Genomic DNA, 23835 nt, shown 5'->3' with positions numbered 1-23835 from the left:
AGCGCTTGCCTTGCATGCATGAGGCCCTGGGTTCAATTCCTCAGCACCACATAAGCAAAAAGAAAAAAAAGCCTGAAGTGGCGCTGTGGCTCAAGTAGTAGAGCGCTAGCCTTGAGCTGAAGAGCTTAGGGACAGCGCCCAGGCCCAGAGTTCAGGCCCCACGACCAGACCCCCCCCCCCAAAAAAAAATCTCAAAAGTATGCTCTCAAAAATGTATAAAATTCTATGGAATCGATGTGATGTTAATCATCATAGGCAATACTAATTTATAACTGAAAAATTCACAAGGTTCACTACTGAAATAGGCGGACTCCCAATCTCATAGATTTTTTTTGGTTTTGATTAAAAATATAAAAGTGTATATATTCTTAGATTTTCTTTTTTTAAATTTAAGTAGCTGTACAAGGAATTGCTATTCAACAAACCAGTTACGAATACAATGCGCCTTGGTCAGTGTTACGTCTTTGAATATTCTCACCCCTCTGCTCCACCCTCCCTTTCCTCAAAGTTTAGAAAATTAAAAATAGAAGAGAGTATTGATCTCTAACACTGAATCAAATAAGCCTGTTAAGTAAACTAGAGAATGTTTAAAACTTTGAAATACAGAGAATGATAATGTTATCCTTAGCACCATTAGCACTGAGAAAAATCAGCAAAAATACTAAAATTTACCAAGGATAGGTTTTATTTTGGGGAGTTGGTTATTTTGTATTGTCCACTAACTAGCTTTGGAAAATAACAGCAGAGGGTGGGATGATTGCTGTTCATGGCTGACCTCTTCTCCCCACAGAACGTTTGTAAATGGGTCTTCTGTCTCCAGTCCAATCCAGCTGCACCACGGGGACAGGATATTATGGGGAAACAACCACTTCTTCAGGTATCACCATGCTCATAGCCCTTAGTGGGGAAATGCTGTCGAAAATTATGCTCTAAAGTAGAAAGGTACCTTATAAATGTAACTTTAATTCCTTAATGTTATAGACATTATTTTCTGTGTATTTATGTATAAAAATATATCTGCTATGTGTGTGTTATAGGTTTGTTTACATGCATCTGGACCTGAGGATATAGGAACAGTACATTGCCGAAAAATACAGAGTTTATTTGCATTTTTTTCTGTTTTGTTTTGTTTTTTGCTAGTCCTGGGGCTTGAACTCAGGGCCTAGGCTCTATCCCTGAGCGGCTTTTGCTCAAGGCTAGCACTCTACCACTAGAGCCACAGCGCCACTTCCAGCTTTTTCTGTGTATGTGGTACTGAGGAATCGAACCCAGGGCCTCATGCATGCAAGGCAAGCACTCTACCACTGAGCTACCTTACCTACATTTTTTTTTTCTATTTCCCAGTGGAAGTTGGTTGTTTTGGTATTAGGACACAGTTTCTTAGCGATAAAATCAGGTTGATATTTTCCTCAGGGATATTTTCAGCAGTGAAGCATACTTGCCAGAGATAGTTTAATGGTTAGACCTCTTATTTCCCTGATCTGAAGGGAAGTGGCAGCTGATATTGTGAAGCCTCTCAGAAATGTCAGGGCAGCAATCTTCCTGTTGTCTGGGTGTTGTCCCACGGTCTAGAGATAGCTGTACTGCTCCAGCCGTAGAAGAAACAGTCAGCTTACTGGTAGAAAAGGAAGGAGCGTGCTGAAGCCTTCTGACTCTTCTGTTGCCTCTAGCAATCTTCCACTTTGCTTGAATTTGCCTGGTAGCTTCAAGGAGGCTGCGAACAGGCCGCATACAGTGTTTCCCAAGCAGAGTTGTGTTGGGGGACAAGCTGGCTGGATTCTACAAAGTTGAAATCCTGGTCTTCCTGTCTGTGGCCAGCGTCCTTCAGCTGCAGACCGACTGTGGGCCCCTTGATACTCTCCTTTCTGAACAAAGGGGGGATGGGTTAAAAAAAAATTGGATAATGCTTTTCAATTTTTCCTTCCCCAAACTAAGGCATAAATTGCTTAGCTTAATTTTCAAAATTTTTATAGTTTGGGCCAAGTTGCTCTTTCCACCTCTCCTATTCAGCTTGTTCTTTACAAGCTTTGTGTATGTTGCTGTTGTACTCATAATTTCTCCAGAGACTGTGGGCCTTCTACTTTCTGGTGAGTCCATAGACCTCATCGCAGACAGTTCCCTGCAGTCATAGCTTTCTTTATCCTTCTCTGAAGCGGGCTTCACCTTCCCTAACCCACCTACCTTGTAAGGTCACGTGGTCTGGCTCTCGCTGTCTGTTGTAGCATTTGTACAAGGTGAATGTTTTCTTTCTGTTACTAGAATATAAAGTTCCTGAAAGCAGCAGTTACCTTGTTCTTATGGGATATTCCCTAGGTAGTAAAAAAAAATAATTGCAGCATTTGTGGAATGGAATGAATAAGTGCCTATCTTGATTTTTAAAAATTACCATTCTCCACCTCCCCCCCTTCCCTGCCCAACATCAAGACTCAATTTGCCTAAGAAGAAAAAGAAAGAACGAGAAGGTGAGGAGCAAGATGCCTCCCTGAAGAATGATAACAGCTCTGAGCAACTGGATGCAGACGGGGACTCCTCCAGTGAGGTGTCCAGTGAGATCAACTTCAACTTCGAGTATGCGCAGATGGAGGTGACCATGAAGGCCCTGGGAAATAACGGTGAGCAGGTCTGCTGCACTGTAGGATCTCCTGAGGTGGGCAGTGCTCACAGTGTTTTCCATGAGACCTTTTAAGTGTTCACAAGAAAGAAAGTCTCTATGTTGCTGATTGTAGAGCTCCATTCTTTGTCTTATATTTAAAAACCTGCTTTCTTTGCTTTTGATATGTGGTTAGATTTATTGGTAAACCTTGTTTTCATTGGTAGAAGTTTGGAGATGTGAATCTTCACTGCCCCTAGCTTATTCCTACTATTGTAATATATCTCCATGTCTTAGGTGCTATTTAGACCTACTTTTTCTATATGGATGACTGCTATGGAATATCTAATTGAGAATAGATTAGTATAGATTAATGTAGTACACTACGTTACACACAGCTATGTTGGTTACAGATTGTCTTAAACGATTTTGGTTGTGGTAATTAGCAGACAGTACAGTCATACAGAACAACTCGTGAAGTACACTGAACTTTTTGTTTGTATAAACGTGTTTAGATCCCATGCAGTCAGTATTGAACAGCCTCGAGCAACAGCATGAAGAAGAGAAGCGGTCTGCGCTGGAGCGCCAGCGGCTTATGTACGAGCACGAGCTGGAGCAGCTCCGGAGAAGGCTGTCCCCTGAGAAGCAGAACTGCCGCATGGACAGGCTCTCGTTCCACTCACCCAGTGCCCAGCAGCGTTTGAGACAGTGGGCCGAGGAGAGGTAGGTGGCGTGGGGGTTGGGGGGTAGGGGTCATGCTCCCATCTGCTCCCTCTGGGAAAGGTTGCCAATGCAACACTTGGATGTTACTTGCAAAACCATTACATTTCAAGAGAGTGTTTCAGCCCAGAATTGCTGTTGTGGTGTTAATCATGGGAACTGTCAGTAAGTACAGCTTTCTTTACATTAGGTGTTGCTCCTTTTCAGCTTATTTGCCTTTTATACTTTATTGTTACATTACACTTGAAATTCAGATGTCTGGGTAAATGCTTTTTAAAAGAAAAACCTGAGGTTGGTTGTGTGGACTGATAAGCTCAAGTAGGAAAAGCATGGTGCTAATGAGACGCAGATTGTAGGTTTATCAAACCTACGGGCTAATTAGCACCACACCAAAATGCTATGTTCCTTGATTACAGACTGGGGTAGGTCGCTATCCTCTGTGCTGCAGTCAGGCAGTTTCCTTATCAACTGGAGGCTGATAGAGATCTAGAGCTTCTGAATCTCCACTGCAGACTTGCTGAGTCAAAGTCTCAAGTTTATGAAGATCTCTATGATGCATATACCATCAGGTTTCTGAAGCATTTCCTCTGCCTGTGGCCAGCTAGCTACACAAGGTGATCTGGTGCTTGGGATGTTACCCGGAAAAAAGTATGTGCATGGTCAGTGTCAGTCATTGGCTCCCTGTATGCAAAAGACCGTCCTAAGCTAGGCTCAGTATAGTTTCCTGACATTATGCTCTTCACGATCTCTCTCCAGCTCCACCCTTCTTCCTTTTATTATTGTTATCGTTACTACCATCATTTATTTACAGAGAAGCAACGCTGAGTAACAGCTTGCTGAGGCTGAGGGAGCAAATCGTGAAGGCCAATCTGTTGGTGAGAGAAGCGAGTTACATTGCAGAGGAGCTGGATAAAAGAACGGAATATAAAGTTACCCTCCAGATCCCAGCCTCCAGCCTGGATGCCAACAGGAAGGTGAGGTGCCATCCCTCACCATCGATGAGGCAGTGTCCCGCTTGCCCTGTCTGATGGGAGCCCTAAATCCCCTCTCCTCCCTTCCCTTGTGTGTTCGTCAGATTTGGCTGGTGATGACTATGACAAAATAATTGTTACAGAGAACTTAAGCAGGAAGAGCTCAATTAGGTCACAGTTTCAGAGGTTTCAATCCATAGTCCTTGGTAAAAAAAAAAAATGACATAAATTTATTCAAACGGGAATAATTTTATGGTGTTATACAACTACTAGCTCTTACCTAGTAATCGGCTATTGTAATAAATCCGAATATACTTGGAAGCTGATAATAACATTTTATTCCCAAATGGGGAAATGGCACACTTCTCATAGCTTACTGTTTTGGGAATTTCATAGGGCCTGTCTTACAGATTTACTCCTTTAAGCATGGGCACATTATCCATTCATAAAATGAAAGACTCACTTTTGAGAGCGGAATGGTGGTCTCAGCAGACATCCCTTGCCTTACACAGTGCACTGCTCTTTCAGCCCACTGGTGTTCTGTGGCTGGATGATGATGTGAATAGAACATTTTTATTTCTATTAGTGTCAGGTCTTAAATTTAAATTTATCTCCAACTACAGTCAAAGTGTAAATTTCCATGCACACCTAAGTTTATATTGAAATCTGAAGTTTGATTGCATGGAAGACCCAGTAGAGGCTGTCAGAGCTTTGGGATGCCCTGTGGCAGTCCTGTTCCTGTAACAAGCCATGCCTGGCTGCTGTGACACTCACGCTCAGGCTCACTGTGGACATCTCTGACGGGTGGCCGGGGTGTCACGCTGTTGTCTACTGTCGGCATCTCTGATGAGTGGCCATTGTCTGCTATTTTTGCAGCGAGGCTCTCTTCTCAGTGAACCTGCGATCCAGGTGAGAAGAAAAGGAAAAGGAAAACAAATCTGGTCTTTGGAAAAACTGGAAAACCGGCTCCTGGACATGAGAGACCTTTATCAGGATTGGAAGGAATGCGAAGAGGACTCCCACGTAAGTTCCTGAAGCAAAGTGGCTTAGCTGGTAGTCCTAGACTTAGGCTGGTTGAAACTGCTTGTCTCTTCATTTTTCCACTGTTGTTTTCCTATCTCTACTGTAAAAATTATCTTCATATTCTAAGTTGCTTAATACTGTTTAATAGTCTGTCTTTCTCTTTCTTTCTCTCTTTCTCTCATTCTCTCTTTCTCTCTTCCTTCCTTCCTTTCTTTCTTTCTCCATTGTGGGGCTTAAACTAAGGGCCTTGTGCTGACCCTGAGCCTCTTTGTGATCAAGACTAGTTAGTGCTCTATCACTTTGAGCCAAAGCTCCACTTCCCGTTTTCCGGTGGTTAACTGGAGACGAGAGTCTCACCGACTTTCTTGCGATCCTTGGATCTCAGCTTCCTCAGTAGCTAGGATTATAGGAGCTAGGAGCCACTGGTTCCTGGCTTGGTCTCTTCTTTTTTCTTCTCTTCACCTCTCTTCTCTGGATTTCCAACACAAATCTTTTTTGTCTGGTGTCTGTTGGTGAGTATCCTTTTCTGCTGCTGCCGCTGCTCTAGAATTCTCTTAACCATGGAACCAGGCTCTATCATCTCCTTTCCCATTTCTCTGTGCATGGAACCTTGCAAAGGATAAACTTACAATATATGCTCATGTTTTCTAGCTTTTTAATTTTTTTGTGAACATTTATTTTTGGACAATGTCACCCCTTCATGTTTTCTAATTTGGTATTTCCATACTTGTGGAAGTGTTGGTCCTAAAGCAGGTGCCGCTTGCTGTACTGGTACTTGCTTCTCAGTTGGTAGGTTTTCCATTAGGTCAGACATCTACTTGTACATCTTTGAAATAGCAATATGTGCACATACTTTTAATACTGCTGACCCTCTCTTCACATGAGTTCTTCCTTAACTTTTTGTTTTGTAAAAATTTTATTTTTCCAGTGATCAAGAAAAATGACATTTTCTTTTTAGACTGCATTTTTGCTGAAAATTTTTGAAATTTTCTTCTGTCTTTTTCAACCTGGAAATAAAATAGTAGCAAAAATAAATACAAAGAAGCCAGCTGCTCTCCCCTCAAATGTCACTTGTGATCTGAGCGAGTATGTCTAATGATTAGATAGTGACAAATAGAATGTATGGGTTTCTTCCCTGAAAAAATTAAAAGAGGTTTAGTACACCAACTTCTTTTTCTAGTGGATCAATGTATATTTTTGAGTCATGGGGCTTGAACTCAGGGCCTGGGCACGGTCTCTGGTCTCTTTTGCTGAAGGCTAGCACTCTCCACTTAGAGCCATAGAGCCACTTCCAGTTTTTGGGTGGTTTATTGGATATGTGTCTCATGGACTTCCCTAGCTTTGAACTATGATCTTCAGAGCTCAGCCTTCTGAGTAGCTAGGATTATAGGTGTGAGCCACTGGCACCCAGCTATTTCTCTATTTTTGTGGTAAGGTTTTCACATAAAAGAGAAGAAAATAATAACCTGCTTTTGAGATTACCCTGTCTTAGGTGAAGGATACTGTCCACCATTGCGTGTGTGCAAATACAGTGCTGTACTTGAGCAAGAATTTTATTTCATTGAAAAAAAAAGTTAAGATAGGGCTGGGAAGGTGGCTCAGTGGTAGAGTGCTTGCCTTGCATGCATGAGGCCCTGGGTTCGATTCCCCAGCACCACATAAGCAGAAAAACGTGGAAGTGGCACTGTGGCTCAAGTGGTAGAGTGCTTGCCTTGAGCTGAAGTTCCCAGGGACAGTGCCCAGGCCCAGAGTTCAGGCCCCACGACCTGCAAAAAAAGAAAAAGAAAAAAGAAAAAAGTTAAGATACAGTGATAAACATTTATAATCATTTATAAATTAGAATGCTTCAAAAAGTATGTTGAATGCACTTATTTTGTATGGTTTTTTAAAAAAAAAATATGTTCCAAATGCCTTTCAGGTAATCCGGTCCTACTTGAAGCGTGCTGACCCGTTCTATGATGAGCAGGAGAACCACAGTCTCATCGGGGTGGCCAATGTCTTCCTAGAATCCCTTTTCTATGACGTGAAGCTACAGTATGCTGTTCCCATCATCAACCAGAAGGGAGAGGTTGGCTTCCTCTTTGTGCCTCACTTCCTGCAGGGAGAAGGGGAGGGTGATGAGATCTAGTGCTGCTATTTAGTCACACAAACAATATATGTGTGTAGGAATGCCATGTTTCCACAGGGCTCAGTACTTTGAGTGCAGAACAACTGTTGGAAACTAGCCTTCAGAATTCTCACATACTGATAATCTGAGAGCTTGTTTCGGATTTGGTGGAGAGGTCCTCACAGGAGATGGGCCCAGCCCCAGAATCCTGCATCTGCTTTGCCTTATCGCTGCAGGTGGCAGGCCGGCTGCACGTGGAGGTGATGCGGCTCAGCGGAGCCATTGCCGAGAGGATTGCAGGAGGGGATGATGCTACAGAGTTTGGCTTCGAGAAGGAGGCCCAGGAGAACAGGCTGGTCTGCATGGTAAGTCCGAGTGGGGCCATTTGTGAGGACTGTGGGTGTTTAGATAATGTATCTTCTTTTACAAAAGTTGAAAGTACTAGTTCTGCACTTGTAACACTTTCAGTGAGACTTTGAACAGGATTCCTCTTTTCTCTGGACCTTTCTGTTCTGACATAGAGCCTGAGTTTATCTGCACTGTTGTGTGGAGAAGCCCAGGTTTCCCAGCTCCTCCTCTCACAGCACTTCTGAGTCTTGATAAAGGTGGGGTCTACCACTCTCTGGGCCTGTCCCTCAGCTGCTGGTGTGGTCGCTCTGCAGTTTCTCTGCCTTTCTGCACCCAGTAATTTGGATATGCTGTTCCAGCACACCACATCTCCAGTGTGCTGTTCTGTCTCATTTTCCACGTGAACCATTTAAGACATACATGTTGAATGTCCTGATCAGACATGTGTCAGATGCCAGAATGCAAAGATGAGGAGAGCTAGGTTCTTGCTTTCCAGTGGCTAGTCCTGTGTGCGGCTGCCGAAGGGCTTGGAGGCATATACGTATGGGCAGAAGCCTCCATGTGGTGTGAGCCGAACAGTCTCACAGGGCAGGAGCCCTGTGTCCTGACACACAGAAGAGAGATGGTAGAGATTTCTGGGAAAATGAGACCCAGGCTGAGCCTGTAGGTGCCATTCCTGGTGCCTGTTCATTCCTGGTGCCTGCCACATTCGGCATGGGTAGAGCTCCTGCTTTCTGCATCAGCTGAGGGACAAGTGCTCTGCCGTGGCCCAGACACCCCTTACGGGCTGGCCAGCACTGCCGTTAGTGCAGAATCCTTGCAGGAACTTGTTAACGAGAAGGTCTTTAATGACAAGAGATCAAGAGGAGATCACTCTGTTTAAAGGCAGGGCATAGTGGTGCATGTCTGGAATCCTAGCTACTTAGAATGCCTTTAATGATCAGCTTGCACCAAAAAAGTTCATTATACCCATCTGAAGCAATAAGTTGGACATGGTGGCACACCTCTGACATTCCAGCTCTGTAGGAAGCATAAATATGAGGATCATGGTCCAGAATGGTCTGGCTATAAACTCAAGACCACATATGAAAAATAAAGCAAAAAGGTCTATGGGTGTGGCTTAGCAACCTACCTTGTAATCACAAGGTTCTGAGTTCAAGCCCTGGTAATGCCTTCTTCCCCTCAAAAAAGGGTAGTGAAAGAAGCCTAGATCCATGTCTTTGTTTTGTTTTTGTATTGGGGCTTGAACCCAGGGCCTCTCTCTCACACTTGGCCTTTTCTGCTCCAGCTAGTACATCACTTAAGTCATGCCTCAAGTCCTGATTTTTGCTGGTTAATTACAGATAGAGTCTTTCAGACTTTTCTGCCAGGGCTGACTTCAAACTTCGATCCTTAGATCTTAGCCTCCTGAATAGCGAGAGTTGTAGGTATGAGTTACTAGCTCCCGGCCTATATGTAACTCTTAATTTGTAATTCATCCTAGTTAGTCCACTTCCTCAGTAAATATTTCTAGAATTGAAGTTGGTGAGGAGAGGATGAAGTTAAACACTTGCATCAACACAGGGGAGGCTAACACATTTAAATTAGGCTACGTCTGGCAGCTCTCTGCATAAACTCAGAAGACCTTTAGTGTTCAGTCACTTCAGGTTTACCTTCATTGATTTGTACTTGATTTTAGCACTTGCTTTTGAGGTTATGTGAGTATTACAGATGGAGATAAGCTTGATGACTTCCATTTTTCATGATGGAGTAGTAATGCAGTGCCAAAGGACCAACTTTTGTCATTATAGTAAAATCATATTCAAGGGTTCTGTTCCACTGGAAAAAAAGGAATGTATCTAAGGTAATGTGGGCTTTTAAACTATGTGGAAGTAGCTCAACTTTTTTTTTTTTCCTGTACAGGTTTTGAACTCGGGGCCTTGCACTACAGTAGACCTAGGGTGCTACCTCTTGAGTCATTCCTTCAGCTCTTTTTGCTTTGGTTGTATTTGAGTTCAAGTCTTGTTTATGCAGGACTGCCCTGGACCATGATCCTCCTATTTATGCTTCTTGTCATGGCTGGATGACAGGCTCGTATAGCATTTTCCTCTTGAGATGGGATCTTTTTGCCTAGGCTGGTCTTGAACGACAGTCTTGATCTCTTCCTTCTGAGTAGCTTGTGTTACTAGTGTAAGCCACCATATCCAGCTTTTAACTTTCTTTTTAATGGAAGATAACACATGGAAAAAGTAAGAAAAGTAAAGTTGATCCCTGTTTACCCTTGTGCTGTACTTGTCAGCGTATAGCCCATCTCGACTCGGTCACTATGCACCCTCCTTCTCTAAGGTTAGCTGGAAGCCATCCAGATGGCATAGTTTATCTGTAAGTAGTTTAGTATGTGTCTCCAAGACAGAGGGTAATTAAAGACCAGCACAACCATAATATCCTCATCAGAAGTCACCTAATTCCTTCCTTCCTTCCTTCCTTCCTTCCTTCCTTCCTTCCTTCCTTCCTTCCTTCCTTCCTTCCTTCCTTTCTTTAGCTCAAAGTTAGCACTTTTCCACTTGAGCTATAGCCCCATTTCTGTTTTTCTGGTGGTTAATTGGAGAGTCTCAAGGACTTTGCTGCCCAGGCTGGCTTTGAGCCATGATCCTCAGATCTGAGCCTCCTGTAGCTAGATTACAGGCATGAGCCATCGGTGCCTGACTCACCTAATTTCTTAATGTCATAAAATATGCAGTTAATTTGATATCATACTTAAGTTCCTTCTATTTCTAGACCCTAACTCTGTGTCTTTCTCTTCAGTGCTCAGTTGCTCTGAAATGTTTTTGTTGTAGAAACTGGGTCGTTGCCCTGTAGTCTCTTATTGTCTGGATTCTGCTGATTATCCTTGGTCAATGTGTTAAGATGTGTTGGATATGAGTTGGTGTTAGATATAAGGATGGTGTAACTGAATTCCATCTGAAGGCTATTTTTTCCTATAGGAATTAATTGAATTGATTTTTCTAAGTTGTTTTTTTCTTTCCTTGTTTGGTCATGTTACTGCGGTTTGAACTCAGCCTGTGCTTGCTAGATATGTGTACCATTACTGGATCCAAGCCCCCTGCCATTTTTGGTTTAGTTTATTTTCAAATAGGGTCTTGAACTTTTACTCAGAGTCGTACTCTGGCCTCTGCCTCCTGGTCTTCAGGGTTTTTTTTTTCCCATCTAAATATCATTTTAAATTCTTAGGTTGAAACGTATTTGTATTTTGACCTGTTGTATTAGTTCCCTTTATTGAGGCTCTGATGGTCCTATCTTTGGCTGGTGGCAATCCCTTTTTCCTTGGCTCTCACAGACTATGTCAGCTCTTAGGTATGATGAATCTTCTGGTTTTAGTCTGTACACCTGGATTCAGCCATTCTCCAAGGAACCTCCAATCCTTTGAGTGGAAAGTACTTTTTAGAGTTTGTGTTCTTTTATGCAGTAGACTATTATATAAGAAGGACAAGGACAAACACACTGCCTGACAATTAGGTACTGGTGGGAAGACCCCGCAACCTGGAGAGAATCATGCCATCATTATCCATGAGAACAACCAAGATGGATGTTTGCATAATTAAAGAGAGTACACACATTAATATCTAAAGTGACATTAAGTGAAATTAGTGTATTTCAAAGCCCCAGGGGTCTGCTGTCATCCTTTTACTCTTCTGTGTGGAGCAATTGCAGATTGTAGTCAGTGCTGCTGACACCTTGTGGTGATTTTAATATTTGCACACACACATGTACACATGCAGGGATCCATCCCCAAACTGATACATAGTATAGGTATCTAGCTAGATATTCCTCATTCCTAATACTCTTCATTCCTAGCAATATAATTCCTCAGAAGTTGCTTGTAGAGGAAGGGCAACATATTTAACCTTATTAATTTCAACCTTAAAGCCTAGATTAATTCTTACAGGAAAAAATAGTTCCCAGATAAATGTGCATTGACCATCTACTCAGTGCCTGGGCCTGCTCTCATTCCTTCATGGGTGAGGTTGGTAATGTTCCTCTCCTCTTAGGAGAAAGCTAAGCCTCAGATAAATGATGAAGTAATGGCAGAGATTCTGCTTAGCTCTGACTCCAGAATCTTCCCACATAACATCATATTCCCACTGCTTCATCTTAAAGAATTATTATAAGCATTTAAAACCCTTAATGCAAAAATTATTTGAGATGTTCCATGAGAAATCAGTTGCAGAATATTTACTACTCAGTTTGATGTCTAATCTGTCTTTCTCTCTGGGGAAATTTTGTGTTAGTGTTTCAACTTCGTTGACATCACAGGGAAAAATGATTTAGAATGGAGTTCCTATTTGTTGCCAATCCACCGGATGCCTGGGGTAGAGAAAAATCTGCTTTGTATGATTTTCTGTGTCCTTAGTAATACTTCCTGAAATGGCAGGATTGCTCTTGTGGTTGCTGAAGTATGTGAACTTAGGCCACATAGTCAACTTTATTTTACACTAAATTTATTTATTAGACATGGAGTGAATCATACATCATGGTCAAACAAAGAATTTAATTTATGATTAATACTCAGTTGTATGAAAAATGACATAGCCAATCACAACTTCAGAATTTAACTTGAAGTGATTTTAGGATTTAGGACCATTCTGCATAGTTGGAGGAGTTTCAGACTGTCACAGCTTATCGCAGAAGCTTGGGTGGATGCTGCTGCCAGAAGAAACCTGGAGGAGCTGGGAAGGTGGCTCAGTGGTAGAGTGTTTGCCTTGCATGCCTGAGGCCCTGGGTTCAATTCCTCAGCACCACATAAGCAAAAAGGAAAAAGCCGGAAGTGGCACTGTGGCTGAAGAGCTGAGGGACAACGCCCAGGCCCAGAGTTCAGGCCCCACGACTAGACACCCCCCCCCCAAAAAAAAACAATGTGGAGAGTGTTTGTCTGCTTTAAAATCTATGCAGGCAGTCACATTTGTTCTGGGTGCTGCGTCTGGTTCAGCAGGAGTCTAGCCATGCTTACAGTTGCAAGCGGCAGTCAGTCCTCTTCACAGCATGCTTCCTTTGAATATCTGTCACCCCTACATCTGTCTGGAGGCAGTTGTAAATGTCTGCACTAGGTGGTAAACATCACCATCTTCCTGCTCTTTCCCCTAGATCTTCAGGAAGTTTCAGGAAAAAAAAATACCATCATAGTGAGTGGCGTTTCTACTTGAGAAACTTGTTCTTATTTATATTTTAATCAAATGTTCTGCTCTTTACTATTTGTTGTTTTGTTGGCACATACTTTGATTTTGTTCATTTGTTGTAGTTAATAACTTCGTTCTTGCCACATCCATGGACTGCCACATGTATGCCACCCAGTGGTGTTGGTGTTTGGGAACTATTTCCTTTTGAATTGATGATGACGATATGTTCTTAATATGTTCTAAGAAACTAGAATTTAGATGTTCATCATCCCACCCTCTCTCAGTAGGTACAAAAATCATGGTTACCATTTCTTATATGGAAACATAGTCCCGGAGAGAATGGGATATAACCAAAATTGGCCAGCAGTTATATTTATCCCCCAATAGACATAGTCAGAGCCTTGGACTCGGCAGTTAAACAGAGCCTTCTTTTCCTTGCAGGTGAAAATCCTCCAAGCCACAGGGTTGCCACAGCATCTGTCCCACTTTGTGTTTTGCAAATACGACTTCTGGGATCAGCAGGAGCCTGTGATAGTTGCCCCTGAAGTGGATACCTCTTCCTCTCCCGCCAGCAAGGAGCCTCAGTGCATGGTTGTTTTTGACCATTGCAGTGTGAGTTTGCTTACTAATTCATGTGTAAACAAAACTAAAAGGAAATCTTGTTTTTCTGAATAATTTTGTACCAATATATTTCTTGGATGGAGTAAAAGGTCAAAGTGTCAATGCATTTAATGTGTCCAAGATTAAAACTTCAAAATTTGGTTTAAAAAAGAAATGCAGCCGGGCGCTGGTGGCTCACGTCTTTAATCCTAGCTACTCAGGAGGCTGAGATCTGAGGATCGCGGTTCAAAGCCAGCCCGGGCAGGAGAGACCATGAGACTCCTGTCTCCAATAAACCACCAGAAAACCGGAAGTGGCGCTGTAGTTCAAGTGGTAGAGCGCTTGCCTTGAGCTGAAGAGCTGAGGGACAGCGCCCAGGCCCAGAGTTCAAGCCCCACGACTGACAAAAAAAAAAAAAAAAAAAAAGAAAAAAAGAAATGCAAGTGTGTATGTACATTTGTTTGAGCTCTTCTCCACGTGGCATCCATGTTTTATGTGAGGTAGCTGGAGAAACTGTTGTAGGAAAGGGCTAGTGAGAATGAAGCTAACAGACAAGACATCACATCTCATTCTTCCTCAAGTCCTTACTGGTGATGCTGAATTGTAGAACTTTTTCGACTAAAGAAACCATTCACACAGGTCTCTTTGACCAAATTATTTGCTTGCCCTGTGGCTACTCAGCAGTAGAGCCTGGCCTAGCAGGTTCCAGAATCTTTTGTGCTACCATGCTATACTTGATCTAGCTCTTCTTTTTCAAGAACAAGGTTTTTTTCCCTAACCCATTTAAAACACACCTATATCTTCAGCGCATCAAAGATAGACAGAGAAGGTGGAGGAGATGCTATCCAATGAGAAATTCTGTGACTTTATTTAAGAGTGTTTCAGAATAAAATCCCAATTGCAAAATGCTGTCTTATGAGGACTGGGTGGGAATAGTTCTTAAAATTTAGTGATTTTTTTTGTCACTAATGATCATTATTTCCAGTCTCATTATTAAAGATTGTTAACTTAATAACAAATAGAAAAAACATTTTTTGCAACATATTGCTACCTTATTACATGTAGAAACTCTCATATCAAGACCTGATAGGGGCTGGGAAGGTGGCTCAGTGGTAGAGTGCTTGCCTTGCATACATGAGGCCCTGGGTTCGATTCCTCAGCACCACATAAGCCAAAAAAAGCCAGAAGTGGTGCTGTGGCTCAAGCGGTAGAGCGCTAGCCTTGAGCTGAAGAGCTGAGGGACAGCGCCCAGGCCCAGAGTTCAGGCCCCATGACCGGATCCCCCATCCAAAAAAAAAAAGACCTGATAGTTATTGCAATGCTTAATACTGTTACTTTAAAAAGTAACTCCAGAACATTGCTAAGAAAGTAGAATACAGTACTGGCCGTATATACCAGACTTCAAAAGTGAAGTTTAAAAAATTTAGGGTTACAGTTGTTTTTTAAGTCTGTCTGGGTACCCATTATTGGTGTTAGATGACAGTTCTGTTCTATAATGAAGATGTTTTCTGTTTCTTTCCTTCCTGATAGGATTAAACCCATAATTTAGAGTTAAAAGGGACTGACAGAAATAGGCAAAAGCAAGCATATGATTACCAACAAGTCTTTGCTGCTGTGTTTCAGGAGTTTTCTGTGAACATCACTGAAGACTTCATTGAGCATCTTTCCGAAGGAGCGTTGGCAATTGAAGTATATGGGCATAAGATGACTGATCCCCGGAAAAACCCAGCTCTGTGGGATTTAGGAATCATTCAAGCAAAAACACGGAGTCTCCGGGACAGGTGAATGGTAGACATCCATCAGGTTCTATTGACAATTTCAAGAAGTTACTAGAGAGGGGCTGGGGGTTTAGCCCAGCGGAAGGGCGCCCGCCTGGCACGCACAAGGCCCTGGGTTCGGTTCTCAGCCCTGGTTAAAAAAAAAAAAAAAGACATATAAAGAAGTTACTAGAGAATAAACACTGCCATTTATACAGGTGTATGCCATTTCTTGAGTAACTGTCAAGCTCCAGGTGTTAACTCCTAGCAGAACTTTCTTAGAGAAGTGAACTTGGAAGAGTGGTAGAAGAAAGTGTGTAGCTATTTAAGAAGAAGCAATAACATCCTGACTGTGACTCGAATGTTAAAGCACTTACAAGCACAAGGTTCTGCCTGCATTCAGTCCCCAGGACTATGAACAAAGAAACAGTGAAACTTCTTGAGAATGGCGACTTATCACTGTGACTTATGTCAAACTAATTGGCCATAGAAGTGGATGAGGGTCTCTGGTAGTGCTTGTGTTTGTGTCGCTAGCTCACCTCGTTGGAGGGGCATCACTGATGGGAGCAGGTAGGCTTGCTTCTTGACTTGGAAGAGTTAAAAGGGAATGACAGAAATAGAAGATGTTTTTTCTTTCATCTAATTATAGATGAGACCAGATTTTCTCTTTTTGCATCTAGAAACTTTTAGCAAATCCTAAATTAGAAAGCAAGATTTTTTTTTCTCGATTCTTTTACTGACCTGAGAAAAGATACTCGTCAAATCACTGACCCATATGGCACTGTTTTTATCTATGAGAAGATAATCTTGGCACTTGCTTTCGTACATCTGATCAGAATGTTCCAGTTATCGAGCAATCATGTTGAAATAGATTTGTTATTCTATGTTTCAGAACAGAATAGAGGCATGATGGGCTAGCTGGGTAGCTCAGTAGTAAAGCAAGGCTGTAGTTTCAATTCCAGTTTTCTCCCCACAAAAAACAATAGTAGCAAAAAGGCAGAAAGTTGGTTTGTCATGGTGTGTGTCAGTGTATGCTTGCATGGTTCTAATTGACTACTGGCAGTTCTACTCCAGTACTGTGTTTAGAGGTTATTATCATGGCTAAGTCTCATGCAGAGGATCCTAAGCTGCCCGTAGTAACGGAAATGTACGATCTCCTAAGAATTGCAACTATTTCCTAGGTGGAGTGAAGTCACCAGGAAGCTGGAATTCTGGGTTCAGATTTTGGAGCAGAATGAGAATGGCGAATACTGTCCTGTAGAAGTGACTCTTGCAAAGGATGTCCCAACAGGAGGGGTTTTTCAGCTCCGGCAGGTAACAAGATTACATATATTTGTATAAAATTCTTTGGCCTCAGAAGGCTTAATACTAGATTTTTTTTTTTCTTTTTGGTGCTGGTACTGGGGCTTAAATTTAGTCAGGTCTTTATGCTCTGGTTCGGCTTTTTCACCCATGGCTGGTGTTCTCCTACTCGAACCACACCTTCAGTTCTGGCTCTTTGCTGGTTAATTTTGTCTGCCTTGGCTGGCTTCAAATTTCAATTCTTAGATTTCAGACTCCTGAGTAGATAGGATTATAGGCATGAATCACTGGCAAAAATGCCTGGAAAAATAGCAAATTTTTCTTAATTGGAGATAATGAAACCGAGACTGGTCAAGTCCATTTTCTCACATGTAAATTGTTTCTTCATATATACTTTCTTTCATGGTCATGAATCTTGTTACTTATGAGAGTTTAAAAACAGCTTCTATTAGAGTTTAAGGAAAGGATAATCTTCAAAGGAAAACTTAGAAAATGGGATCATAGGACATAGTATAATTGTATCAAGCAGCGGCGCAGGCCTATGAGGAAGAACAGCTCAGAGGTCAGCATGCTGGAGGTCAGGTCCGTGTGCTGGCCTTGGGGTGTCCTGGCTGTCTCAGATCCCTGTGAGCCCCTTCAGGAACCTCTTCTCTTCACCTGCATGTGGAGATGATGGCGTGTAGAGAGGTGCTGTACACGGAGCACAGTGCTTATCCACGGGGAGGGGTTAGGTAAGTGCTGCTGAGTAGAGTGAGCACACACGGTCTGTAGCAAGAAAGGTGACGGCGGTCACCTCACCCCAGGGCTGTCTCAGTCCCTCAATCTGAACGCACAAGCAGCAGCAAGAAGGAAAGTTCCTCATGCATTTTGTACCAGTGATTTGGAAATATTCCTTTTGTTTTGTTGTGCGTGAATTTAACATTTAGTATAGTACTAAATCTTATGAGAGTTTCCACACTTTAAATAAAATTCTTAGAATATTGCTAGGAAATCAGGAAAGTATTCAAAAAATATGAGAAAAGGCTAAAGGAAAGAGAACATTTGCTTACTATTTAAGTATCTGAATGTTTTAGAAGATGGGAGATAGTAAGCACTTGCTTCTGACCCCAGCAAATGAATTTGGCCCATGCATTCATGTATGGGCCAGGACCCAAAACCAAAAAGACGTGTTGCAATTACTGTGTGACATATATCCTCAGAATAGAATCCTAAGGGTGTGAAGACCATCCTTTTTGGGGCATCTTTAAAATAAATACATGTCTTCGTCGGCTGCCTTAGAAATTTCTCTTTCAATGTCGGTGGTTCATGTCTATAATTCTAGCTACTCAGGAGGCTGAGATCTGAGGATTGCAGTGCAAAGCCACCTCAACCAGGAAAGTTGATGGGGCTCTTTTATCTTCAGTCAACCACCAGAAAACTGGAAGTGGTGCTGTGGCTCAAAGTGATAGAGCACTTGCCTTGAGCAAAAAGAGCTCAGGAACAGCACCCAAGTCCCACGTTCAAGCCCCCCAACGGACAAAAGAAAAAAGAAAAAAAAGATTCATCTAGCACTCTGTCTGCTTAAAAGAAAAAAATTCATCTTCCCGAGGCCAGGCCAGATGATTTTCTACAGTTTCCTGTCACCTGGCTATTTTTGTGTTTGTGACATGTGGGTGATACCTTTTGCTAGAGTGTTCAGAACTATCTGGTTTGTCAGGAAGGCTGTTGTGAAGGATGGGAACCTTCACTGGGGTGTCCACAAGAGCGTGAAAGGTCTGGAAAGATTTTTTTTCCTGCGCATGCAGTTAGAATAAAAGCCCTAAGACTGGAATTGAGTCCTCATGTATAGCTAGGGTGCCAGAAGAGATGGCAGAAGGTTGTGGCAGCTGGTTGAAAGGGCCTTGGACGCTAGGCTTACCTGAGTTTAATGTGTTGGAATGTGCTTGACAAGTGGAATATATTGCTGTTTATTTTTTGTGCTGGTACTATGTCTTGCTTGCTTGTGGCTGCCACTCTACAACTTGAACATGGCTTTTTGCTGATTAATTGAAGATTAAGTCTTGCAGACTTGTCTGCCCTGACTGAGATCTGAAGATTGCAGTTCAAAGCCAACCTGAACAGGAAAGTCTATGAGACTCTTCTCTCCAGTTACCAAAAAGCTGGAAGTGGAGCTGTGGCTCAAATGGTAGAGCATTAGCCTTGAATACAAAAGTTCAGGGATAGTGTCTAGGCCCTGAGTTCAAGCTCCAGCACTGGCTCGTGTGTGTGTGTGTGTGTGTGTGTGTGTGTGTGTGTGTGTGTGCATGTGCTGTGCACATACATGTGCATGCGCACTGCGTGCGCGCACACACACAAATATTGCTTCCTAAATATACAGAGTCATACAGGATTCATTCTGAAAATATTCTTCAGCTGGACCAGTCTCTTCCAGTCAGTTTATTTTGTACTTCTAAAACTATTCTTATTCTTGGATAAGGGCCGTGACTCTGATATCATTGGCCCTATTCTTTTCTTTTTTGTTGGTCATGGGGCTTGAACTCAGGGCCTGCGTGCTGTGCCTGAGTTAAGCCACAGCGCCACTTTTAGTTTTCTGGTGGTTAATTGGAGGTAAGAGTCTCATGGACTTTACTGCCTGGACTGGGTTTGAACTGCCATCCTCAGATCTCAGCCTCCTGAATAGGATTACAGGTGTGAACCACCAGTGTCCAGCTGATCCTTCTTATTTCTAACTCTGCTTATTCTTTTTTTTTTTTTTTTTTTTGGGTCCGGTTGTGGGACCTGAACTCTGGGCCTGGGCGCTGTCCCTCAGCTCTTCAGCTCAAGGCTAGCGCTCTACCGCTTGAGCCACAGCACCACTTCTGGCTTTTTTTGGCTTATGTTGTGCTGAGGAATTGAACCCAGGGCCTCAGGCATGCAAGGCAAGTGCTCTACCACTGAGCCACCTTCCCAGCCCCTAATTCTGCTTATTCGTAAAAGTAGACTGTATCCTGCCTTTGGCGGTCTGCTCCTTAACCACGGATGTCATGTTTCTCTCTTGGGGCTTTCCTTTTCCTTTTCCTATTTCCTTTCCTTGCCTTGCCTTTCCTTTCCTTTCCCCCTATCCCCCCCTCTCTCTCCCTCTCCCTTTTATCCTCTCTTCCTTTCTCCCTCTCTCTCTCCCTCTTTCTCTCCTCTTTCTCCCTCTCTCCCTCTCTCCCTCTCCCCCTCTCCTTCTCCCACTCTCCCCCTCTCCCTGTCGCTGTCCCTCTCCCTCTCCTTTTTCTGTCCTGGGGCTTGAACTCAGCGCCTAGGTAGTGTCCCTGAACTTATTTTGCTCAAGGCTAGCACTCTTATCACTAGGCCACATTCCCAGCCTGTCAGGATTTGCTGCACCAATTCTTCGATGACTATAAAGTGTTTTATATTCATGTGTTAGTTTATTTAAAGTCAGCAGTAGTACATTTTTACTTTGTATCCAATTTTTTTGTTTTTCACATTTTAAAAATGCATGATTATTTACTTAGAAGGTATCACTAGAAAGTAGGATTGTTGGAACAAAGGATACATTCATTTATTTACATTTTTTTTTCTGGTACTAGGGCTTGAATTCAGGGCTTGGATGCTATCCCTGAAGCCTCTTTGTGCTCAAGGTGAGCACTCTACCACTTGAGCCACAGCACCACTTCTGGCCTCTTCTGAGTGGTTTATTGGAGATAAGACTCTCAATGAATTTTTCTGCCCAGGCTGGCTTCAAACTGTGATCCTCAGATCTCAGCCTCCAGAGTAACTAGGATTACAGGCGTGAGCCACCAGTACCCAGCTGATACCAGTTTACACTTGTGCCCCACTCTATGATATTTGTTTCATGAACTTTAGGTGATAGCAGAAATTGCCTTTTCCAAGTATAATTTCTAGTTTAGCAAGTGAAAATAAAATTGTTTCATGTTTAATTTGTATTTACTGGATTATTAAAGTAGGTATTTTCATTTTCTATCTTATAAACCTTATTTTCATTCTTTATGATGGTACTTGTGTAAAAGGGAAGTTTTCCTGACGAGTTTCAAATTTTCGTTTTTGTATTTAGCATTTATAAGATAGGTGAATTAGTGTCTCCAAAGTCAGAGATGTTTTTCTCAACATCAGTCTGTAGGGGGCTCCCTAAACCAAAAATTTGGAAATCCAGAAACTGATTCTGAGATTCCAAATTATCTGTAATCCAGGGGCAGTCCCGGCGCGTTCAAGTTGAAGTGAAGTCTGTGCAGGAGTCTGGGACGTTGCCGCTGATGGAAGAGTGCATATTGTCGGTTGGGATCGGGTGTGTGCAAGTGAGGCCACTCCAGTCCCCTAGGATTCATGGCACTTTCCACGTAAGTTTTTATGTGTGTGTGCTTATTGAACGACAAAACCAGACCAAGTCTTTTGGAGCAGTGAACAGTTCTGTCAGAACCTCTGTTTCCTTTCAGCATCTCCTTTAGGGCATTGCATTTTTTTTGCGGGGGGGTGCGGTCGTGGGGCCTGAACTCTGGGCCTGGGCACTGTCCCTCAGCTTTCAGCTCAAGGCCAGCACTCTACCACTTGAGCCACAGCGCCCCTTCCGGCTTTTTTCTTTTTGCTTATGTGGTGCTGAGGAATCAAACCCAGGGCCTCATGCCTGCAAGGCAAGCGCTCTACCACTGAGCCACCTTCCCAGCCCCAAGGGCATTGCATTTTTGTGGAATCTATATCATACTGTAATCCCTGGGCTTTGTCCTGGCAAATGGAGAGTTAAAACCTCTGAGTCTTTCAAACTCCCCTGGTGGAACAGCGATTAACCTCCTCTTCACTGCCCTTCTTTCTCTCCCCCCCCCCCCCCATACACACCTCCTACTGGCTTGTGAAGACTCTTTGCCAGCAGGTGTTTGATTTTCCCTGGTGAGTGGGACTGTAAGCCCAGCGGGGAAAGCATTGTACTGGTTCTCAAAAAGGTCAAAGGAGGGCTCTTCACTTCCTCTAAGAAGCTGGAGGTCTTACCAACTTCCTGACACCAATGAGGCTGAGGTAGATGGGCCAGGACATAGTATTAATTAAATTAGAAGACATAAACTGGAGAAAGATTCAGATTGTGTAGTGTAGGGCAGCCTGATTCTTGGATAAATAATTACTCTGATTCTACTTACACGTGTTTTTTCTTTTAGGAAGAAGAAGAGGATATGGACAGCTATCAGGTAATTGAACACCTGTTACTTCATCAAACCAGCTTGATTAAAGTACTTAATTACATAGTCCAGGTTCTTGCTGTACTGTTACTTAATACTTAATTTTAATTCAAATACTGCTTTTTTCCTAAACTAAAACAAACTAGTGAGTATTGTGTCACAAACCTTAGGGGAAGGCCTGTGAGGGAGAGCTGGCTCCCTAAAAAACCAAGTCTCCTTGAACACTCCCTGAGCTGCTCCAGCCACCCTGTCTCCACAGAGTGAGGTCAGGACTGAAGAAGAGTTTCACACAGGTGAAGCCAGGTCGCCCTCCGTGATACTTCCTGTGGTCTTAGAGGGGCTATGTAGTGCCTCCCCCTTTCTTTCCTTCTCCTAATTTGCCAGCATTTGTTGGTATCGGTGAAGTTTCATCTTGTTAGTCATCTTTTAAGACTGCCCAAGCTCTTTGGAGCCTGATTATGTCATCCAGTGTAGTCACTCTCCTGGCTTTGCATCATTCTAATTTGATAGAAATGTCTGCCTTCCTATAAGTCACTGATAAAAACATTGCATCAGATGGGTTAAATGTAGAGTTCTATGGCATAACAGTAGAGACTTCTTTTAAGCTGACATTATTCCATTAATCGCTGCCCTTTGGATGTGATGTTTTAGTCCTCTGTGATTTCCTTCCAAGCTGATGCATTGCACGTTTCTCCATCTTGTCCACAAGAATGTCATAGGCTATTTGGTTAAGTGGCCTGGTGAAATCCAGACACAGGGCATCTGCAACATTCCGCTGACCCGCCCTGTCTCCTAATCTCATTACAAAGGAAACAAGGTCAGATTGGAGTGCTTGCAGGTGTTGACTGGTGGTGGTGTTAGTCTATCAATAACAGCCCATCTCTTGCCACATCCCCAGCCCCTAAAATACACAAAAATGAGGGAGAGAAGTCTTCACATTTTTGCTTTCAGGAGCCTAGAGAACACGGAGAAGGCTGTAGTTATAAAATCTGAAGTATTCTTCTGGTGACCTGGAGATATACAAATCTGAGGGATTTTTTTGAATACAATTTGTTGGTTCTGTCCAGCAAAGAGAACTTGTAGGAGATCTTTGTTGCTAATTCTTGGATTTTTTTTACCCCTTGAGCCATTAGAAATAAAACATGTTCTGTATACCAGAGGATGCTGCTTGAATTGCTAGTAGAGTTGTCTGGTGGCACTAATAAATTACTACATAATATATTCATTTTCAAATCTTGGGGTAAAGTAAGAGTTATCAGTCTCATATACTGATTACTGTCTGGACATCATATGGAGTAGTTTTTCTCATTTCCTTTCAGGATCGGGATTTAGAGCGACTGCGTAGAAAATGGCTCAGCGCATTAACAAAACGTCAAGAGTATTTGGACCAGCAACTGCAAAAGCTTGTCAGTAAACATGGTAGGCAGAGCAAACGGTATTCTCCCCTCTCCACCCCATTTGAAGCCAGCTGGGCTGAGATGTCAGCTGTGGAGTGGCCAGAGCGTCTGCTTATTTCTCCTGGCTTACTGTGTGTGTCACGTCCTTTCAGAAAACACATATAGTTGTAATGATGTCTTGATGTTGTACCCCCATCCCATTCAAAGAAAGATGTGCAAGGCACACATCACCCCGACATCTCACCTGCCATGTCCAGAGCTCTGGCGACCATCACACACTGCCATAGGAAAAGGTCCCGCCCCGGTGCCAGTGGCGTGTCACCCAGCTGACCCTGGCTTAGAGTCCGTCCTTCATCCCCACCAGTGTCCACTAGCATTGAAGTGACTGAAATGGAAGCAGAGCCGGTGCTTGCTCAGAAGGGATGTGGGAACAGCATGTGCCATATCTGGATCCCATCCTTCCTTCTTCCTGACTTTCTAGATAAAACAGAAGACGACGCTGACCGCGAGGCACAGCTCCTAGAGATGCGGTTGACCCTCACCGAAGAAAGGAACGCAGTGATGGTCCCCTCCGCTGGCAGTGGTATCCCAGGGGCGCCAGCAGAATGGTAGGACCCCACAGGGTTTCTCATGAGTTTCAAGTGCTCACTGTGCCCCGTGGGTCTGGTTGGCTTTTGCGTGTGGTGCAGTTGGTTGAAGATACATAGGTGCTCA

The 23835-nt window shown here is 43.0% G+C and overlaps 1 protein-coding gene across 3 annotated transcripts in view; it reads left to right on the top strand.

Moving 5' to 3' along the window:
* Kif13b (kinesin family member 13B) overlaps nucleotides 1-23835 on the top strand; it is a 138476-nt gene that overhangs the window by 75579 nt on the left and 39062 nt on the right. For all 3 annotated transcript variants that reach the window (XM_070016776.1, XM_070016777.1, XM_070016775.1), the window contains exons 15-28: nucleotides 791-877; nucleotides 2425-2612; nucleotides 3106-3313; nucleotides 4122-4284; nucleotides 5158-5304; nucleotides 7223-7372; nucleotides 7648-7776; nucleotides 13354-13524; nucleotides 15136-15293; nucleotides 16451-16583; nucleotides 20750-20896; nucleotides 21704-21733; nucleotides 23044-23143; nucleotides 23603-23729. In XM_070016776.1, coding sequence (XP_069872877.1) covers nucleotides 791-877; nucleotides 2425-2612; nucleotides 3106-3313; nucleotides 4122-4284; nucleotides 5158-5304; nucleotides 7223-7372; nucleotides 7648-7776; nucleotides 13354-13524; nucleotides 15136-15293; nucleotides 16451-16583; nucleotides 20750-20896; nucleotides 21704-21733; nucleotides 23044-23143; nucleotides 23603-23729 — 1938 coding nt within the window. The remainder of the gene's footprint in view (nucleotides 1-790; nucleotides 878-2424; nucleotides 2613-3105; nucleotides 3314-4121; nucleotides 4285-5157; nucleotides 5305-7222; nucleotides 7373-7647; nucleotides 7777-13353; nucleotides 13525-15135; nucleotides 15294-16450; nucleotides 16584-20749; nucleotides 20897-21703; nucleotides 21734-23043; nucleotides 23144-23602; nucleotides 23730-23835) is intronic.

This window comes from Dipodomys merriami, unplaced genomic scaffold (assembly GCF_024711535.1).
Source record: "Dipodomys merriami isolate MVZ:Mamm:240054 unplaced genomic scaffold, mDipMer1.0.p SCAF_12, whole genome shotgun sequence".
Lineage (NCBI taxonomy): Eukaryota > Metazoa > Chordata > Mammalia > Rodentia > Heteromyidae > Dipodomys > Dipodomys merriami.
The sequence above is the reverse complement of the archived record's forward strand: the minus strand, read 5'-3'. Positions and strand labels throughout refer to the sequence as shown.